The following is a 7,173-nucleotide window of genomic DNA, read 5'->3' as shown; positions in this document are numbered from 1 at the left end:
GGCTCATGACGTCACCAGCAATGGCTCGAGCCAGTTTACGGCTCAGTGCATGCAGAGCATTGCGACATGCGCGCACGTACACACACAACCATCTTCTAATATTATCGCAAGCAAAAGCTCAAAGTACAAAACGATCTTTCCTCACAAGTCAACTGATAAGGTCTTTAAATACCTCCTTTTCAAAGTGTACCTGCGCCACTTCTGTTGTGTTGATTATACGCCTGCCCATCTATCTATCTATCTATCTATCTATCTATCTATCTATCTATCTATCTATCTATCTATCTATCTAAGTTGAAAGCGATTTCTCTCAGCATGGATGGGTGTGGGGTGAATGAGGTCAAAGGGGAGTTTCAGTATGGTGGTTCTCGGGTGTCTAGCAAGTATCGTGGAGGTGTAAGAAAGGACATTGGGAAGACAGAGAAGATGGAGGGTTCTTTTTAACCAAATGCACACGTGCAGGCTAATTATTCCAGTCGTTTAAAATAAACCCGGCTAGTTTTAAATCTCTCTTATCTATTTTCTTGCTGAAGTTAACCAAATACAGACATGTGGTTGACTACTAAAGTGTGCTTTTGAAGTTTAAATGGATGAATTACCTTCTGCTAAGTTCAGTATTTTATTTTAGTACCCACAGAAAGACAAATTTACACATCAAGCAACACAGTTTCTGACTGACAGAAAAAATACTTTTCACACCATTATCTATTTATAATAATAAATGTTGCAATTTGTATTTTATTTTCCTTTGTGATTGCTCAAATTGGCTCGGCCACCTAATGGAGAGAAGAGTAAAAGACAGTTGACCGAGTGGCAGAGACCAGTAAATACCGCAATAACCAGAGACAAAATAAGTCAATTTTAAGTCTCCACACACCACAGTGCTAACTGACTTTGGTCAGTTCAGTTAGCTTTAGAACAGCGGAACAATTGCACCATCAAATGTGATTTCACTCACTGTGAACATTTTCTGGAAAGTACAGTGCGTGGTCCTTTTTACATGCCAAAATAGCTACAAGACTGAGAGGAGCCAAATCATTTAGGAAACTGCTGTTAATGTGACACCAGTGACCTCAACAACTACTTGGAAAGATACTAAAGAACTGGACATCTTTGACAAAATGTAATGAGGAAAACTGAATACTTCTATAAGGCAACACAAACATCAATGTTTTCTTGGATCCAAACAAAAGAATTCAGAAATGAAGAAAACACCAAACATGTTTAAAAATGTAATTTATTAAACATTTGATCTAAGCTAACGGTAAAAATCGATACTGTTATATCACAAACATAAAAATACAAGTGGATTCTTGTGATGTTTTATATTGTGAAATTTGTGATAAGCTCTTTTTATCTGCTGTGACATCCGTTAGTCTTCCTGGAATGCATGTGTGGCTCTCTAAAAAAACCAACAGTCTGTTTTATTAATATGCAAACATTTATTTTCCGTGCTAGATTTACATTGCCTGGTTATTTGTTTCAGCATTATTTTGTTATACACCTTATTTTAAAATGAGGTAGACACAACGCTGTTGTTTTCGACGTGACTGTTTACCAAGGTATTTCATTGCTGTCCCATGCATAGGCTTTCCCTGTTTTGTCAATGTTTAGATTGTCTATTATGTTCATAAGGCATTGGACAGAGTATTCTGTGCTGAACAGCTTGTCCTTGGGTACGTTTCGATGGTAGGGCCGAGACAAATCCGTATTCACGGTTCCAGGATGCAGGGATACACACACAATTTTAGATCGCCCTCGACCCAGCTCAATGGACAGGTTTCTGGTGGCCATGTTTAAGGCAGCTTTAGACATCCTATAGCTGTACCAGCCTCCAAGAACTGTAGACAGAAATATAAACCAACAGAGTGGTAAGCTTCAGGCTGTTAAGAAATAGTCCAGATGTGGCTGTAAATAACTCTAGTTAATTTCATCTGAAGTCACTTCTAGCATGTAGCTATAATTATATGTTAGTAGGAGTAAATAATTTAGGCCTTGCTCTAAAATGCAACATCATATTCAAGTTCTGTTTTATTTTGAGAAACAGACTTAAATGAGGATAGAAAACATTGTGGAAAATGTGTGCATGAGTTTCTTAAAAAATAAGACAAATGTAACATTTGTTTCATTATTATCATATTTGAAGGGCCTAATCAGGTAATTGGTAGAATAAACTTAAGCTCAAGTACAGGTAACTTTTCAAATCATCAATTTTCATCAGATTTTTGACAGCGTAATTTTTTCATGAAGTTATTGATCTGAAGCTCATGCAGTTGTGTTCTGAATTGAGGAGGCAAAGGAGGTAAATTAATGTAAAAAACAAACAAACAAACAAACAAACATTTAAACAGGTTAAATAAGCATTACTTATACTATCAAGTAAACAAAAACAACCAGTCCAATTCTATTTTGTATTTTTACATTAACAGTGTAATTAATGTCATATTTATCAAAACTAAATATATTTCCTCATCAAGTTGCTTTTTAAGTTTCTCATCAAGTGCTTTTTAAGAATTTTTACATTTATTTCAAAATAATAACTGTAACAAATTTCATATTTCATTTATGTTTTTGGTAAACTGATATTAGGCTTTTCTTTTTAATAGTCAACTTATTTTCAGATCATCCATCATCAAAGCTCGGTAAACACTGCAAGTGTCATGCAAAGACCATAGACTGTAATAAAAGAAACATATTTGTAACTAAAAAGCTGTGGGGCACCATTGACTTCCATAATATTATACTAAAATATCTTCTTTTGTGTTAAGCAGAACAAAGTAATTAATAAAGGTTTGGAACAACTTAAGGGTGAGTAAATTATGACTGAATTTTTATTTTGGAGTGAACTATCCCTTTAAAATTATTATGTGTGAATTTATATTATTATTTTGTCATTATATTTTACTGTTTTTTTTATGACACCTCACAAGATTTATATCCCTCTGATTGAATGAGTGCACTCAATAACATCCACTATGGTTTCGGACACCACTACAAATTGCTGTCCCCTCAAGTAATGCTCTATTTTATGGGTATAGGGGGCGATTTCGGATTCAGCCAAGGTCTTCAGGGCTCCTAGAAAATTTAAATCCATATGTGTACTTTTATTTTTGTACTGTGGATTACTTTCTCTCCGGTAGCAGTGTTAACATTAAGTGACATGGCATCTGACGCACAGAAGCCAATGGCACATGTCGCTATGCGTATTGGCATCATCGTGACGCACTGACACTGACATGACACCTGACTGACACCTCAGGTGTTGTTGTGACACCTCCAGTAGTGACTGACAGATGAATCGAGCACCTATACTGACGTAATTGTGACACAAAATCCTAAATAAATAGCCTAATTGGTCTAATATGTGTATATATGTATGTGTATATATATATATATATATATATATATATATATATATATATATGTATATGTATATGTATATATGTATGTGTATGTATGTGTATATATATATATATATATATATATATATGTATATGTATGTATGTGTGTATGTATGTGTATTTATATGTATATATTAGGGCTGTCAAAGTTAGCGCGTTAATAACGCGGTAACGCAAAATCATATTAACGGCACTATTTTTTTTGACGCTCGATTAACGCAGCGCGTATTTTCTGTTTGACCCGTGGCCCAAAACCTAGTTGGAGAAATGGAGATACACAGTGTTGCCAACTTAGCGACATTGCAGACCCATTTAGCGATTTTTTTCCCTTCAACAAAGCGCCCAAACCTTATTTAGTTTCTGAGAATCTACCGGTACCGCCGGTAGGCTACTGCATGCTCTCCCAGCACGCGCGCGCGCCTCTCTCTCTCTCGCTCTCTCTCTGCGTCTCGCGCTGGAGAGAGGAGCAGCGCTTTAATTCAGTTAAACACAGATATGATGTTGCTTCTCTAATTTTACATGCAAGTATAGCCGAAATCGCAAAACAGATATTGTGTTTATCTTATGTGTATTTGATTTCATCAGACGACGGCTCGATTATCAGGATTTTTGTGCAGATTAACGTCTTGGAAGGGAGAGCTGGTTATGTCTTAATGGGTCGCGTTTCAGTCACCATTTCATATTCATTCCGTTGTTTGACAACAGAAACAGTAAAATATACCAATGAAAACAGTTTTATTGAGAATTTAGCTTCATCAAAATGGGCACAGAGAGAGACAAACTATAATGTAGCCTAATAATAAATAATAAATGTACATTTAGCATTTTCAGAAGAGCTGCCCTGTCATGCAAAAATCTAAACATGTTTGTGTTAATTGCTCAGTGCAAAGAAAGAGAAGTAATGGGAACCTGGTATTTCTTTGTTCTTTCTACATGTGTCTAATAGACATGAACAAGTTCTTTGAACTTTGAAACATGTCTCGTCTTCATGCTCTATGTTGACTATGGTTTCAATAATAAACATACATTTGCATAAAGCATCCATATTTATCCATGCCCACGTTGATTAGAGTATTACAAACTTGAAAAGTATTCATTTAAGGTACATTTAGAACAAATAAAAAAATGTGCGATTAATCACGAGTTAACTCATGACAATCATGCGATTAATCGATTAAAAATGTTAATCGATTGACAGCCCTAGTATATATATATATGCATATATTCTTTTTAATTTAGAACCTGACTCAGAGACACGCACAAGAATTCCAATGTACCTGTACTGAAACGTACCTGTGCAAATGGCAATAAACTTTTAACTTAATTTTGTGATATTTTTAAATATCAGTTAAACGCATTAAAGTCAGTAATATTTTTTCAAACGTATTATTTGTGTCACGTCTGTGTTTTATTGGTATGTGCCACCGAATGTTTTGTAATACCAGTGGTACTTTATGTTGTTTATCTCGCAAAGTCACAAACTGCCCATTCTAGAAAAGACACGAAATAAATCTATCATGGGTCACTACGAATAACGTATTAAAATTTCAAAAATAATTGTATCGAATTATGAATAATAATGATGTACACATTAACTCAGCGATGTAATAAATCATGTTTGACAGCATAAAGCAAATTGCTACGCAAGTGGCACATGACGCAATCCATTGGCACATCACACGTATCACAATATCCACTGGCATGTGCCAGTTGGCCTGTGTCACTAAAACTGACATGTCTCTTTTTGTTGTGGCACCTCCAGTAGTGGCACCTGCAGCTGCCTGAATATAATGTAGATTATACAACATATGCACATACTTAATTTGTACAGCAAAAATGGATTATATTTAGCTTATTGAATAATTCCATAAAATTATTTTTTAAATATTAAAGGTAGTACTGAGGAAGGTCCTGCGTGACCGAAACATTTGTTGAATTTTTTAAATGCACTGAGCACTTTTTTGCACTTGTAAATAAAGAAGATTGCTAGTAGCTCGGTATGTAATCCTTAGCCTAACTAATTATTTTTTTTAATACACTTTTTGGAAGGACTTGAAAGCCACAGATGAGAATCTTGCGCTGGCCAGTGTTACACTCACTTATACTGACACCTACTGGCGTGCGTCTGTGCAGCATCACGCAAAAATAAAGTTTTACAGTAACGGGCGCGACTGTTAATGCTTTATTCATAGTGACATCTTTTTTTACAGTCTATGGTAGTAACCCATGATAGATTTATTTCGTGTCTTTCCTAGAATGGGCAGTTTGTGACTTTGCGAGATAAACAACATAACGTAGCACTGGTATTACAAAACATTCGGTGGCACATACCAATCAAATACAGACGTGACACAAATAACACGTTTGAAAAAAAATATTACTGACTTTAATTGATATTTATAATATCACACAATTAGGCTATTTATTTAGGATACGCACCTGTAAACCTAATAAAGAAAAACTTGCACTTGAACTGTTTTGCATATGGATACAAACCATTGTCTCCTATAGATCCCACTCTAGCAGTCATGTTCACAATGATGCCACTGTGCTGTTTCTCTTTCTTTGGGGGCTGCTGGCCAAACGCCCCTGTTCCCTTCTGAAGCAAGGGGACAAAATATTTGGCCATCACTAGAGGACCCACCGTATTAGTGACCAAAGTGGAAATGGTTCCCTGTAAAAAAAAAAAACATGTCCTTTAACATGTCCACAACATTTGAATATGCCCCACAACATAGCCTATTATTTCAATACTGATTAAAAGGTCCTTTGGTCACCTGAGCGGACACGTCCCGTAAACTTGTTTCTCCTTTACCGGATGGATGAAGCATAGCTGAAGAATTAATGATCAAATCCACTTTCCCAAAGGTAGATTTGACACTTTCAGCTGCTCTTTTGATGTCATCTTCCCTGTTGACATCCAGTTTCAGTACAGTCATCCTGCCCGCGTGCTGCGCGCTCAGCTCTGTCAGATGTTGTGCGGCGTCTGGATTTCTGCATGTCGCGATAATGGCAGCTGGAGATTTGTTTAAGAGTAGATATCTGCAGAAGTCTAAACCTAGACCTCTGCTTGCTCCCTGCACAAGCGCCACAGCAGCCATGACTCCTCACGAAAATCAGACGCACGTGAATTTGTATTGACTGCCCTCTATGGGCGGCAGAAGGACGCTTACACAACAAACTAGTTTTGTAACTTGTATTATCGTGCGTGTTTCCGTACTAGATGTTGGGAGTAATTTCAATTCTGTTTTTTTTTTTTTTTTAGGTAGTAGGCTACAAAGATTAGGCCTACATCTAGTTTGTCAATTATGATTGTAGTAGCTAGGCCTATAAAAATCACATTGTATTTTATGTAGGATATAGGCTATATTTAAAATGTACGACTAATACTAAAGTAGCCTATCTAATAAGCCAGAAATAGCCTACATTTGCAAATTTAGGCTTACTATATTATCAGTAGAAGCCAATGTAGCATACCCAGCAAACAGGGGACGTCCCCCGGACGTTTCGAACGTCCCCTTAGGTCCGCATTAGGTCCGCTTTGTAACGTTCCCGAGCGGACGTTCGCAGGACGTCCGCATTTGGTCCGCTTTGTAACGTTCCCGAGCGGACCTTCGGGGGACGTCCGCATTTGGTCCGCTTTGGAACGTTCCCGAGCGGACCTTCGGAGGACGTCCGCATCTGGTCCGCTTTGTAACGTTCGCTGATGGACGTTCTGAGGACATTTATCCGTGCCAGTTTGCGAACGTCTCCCTCACATGCCATTTCCATG

At 37.0% G+C, this 7,173-nt stretch overlaps 1 protein-coding gene across 1 annotated transcript; it reads right to left on the bottom strand.

Moving 5' to 3' along the window:
- Positions 1-1,219: 1,219 nt before the first annotated feature.
- LOC311281366 (C-signal) lies at positions 1,220-6,558 on the bottom strand. The gene is made up of 3 exons (XM_084394204.1): positions 6,179-6,558; positions 5,898-6,075; positions 1,220-1,841 (listed from the first exon to the last, which is right to left on the bottom strand). The coding sequence occupies exons 1-3, from the start codon at positions 6,500-6,502 to the stop codon at positions 1,555-1,557; spliced, it is 789 nt and encodes a 262-aa protein (XP_084250330.1). The 5' UTR covers positions 6,503-6,558; the 3' UTR covers positions 1,220-1,554.
- Positions 6,559-7,173: the final 615 nt, after the last annotated feature.

Source organism: Rutilus rutilus, assembly GCF_951802725.1.
Source record: "Rutilus rutilus genome assembly, chromosome: 21".
In the NCBI taxonomy this organism is placed as follows: domain Eukaryota; kingdom Metazoa; phylum Chordata; class Actinopteri; order Cypriniformes; family Leuciscidae; genus Rutilus; species Rutilus rutilus.
Note: the sequence above shows the minus strand (reverse complement) of the source record. Positions and strands in the feature narration are given on the sequence as shown.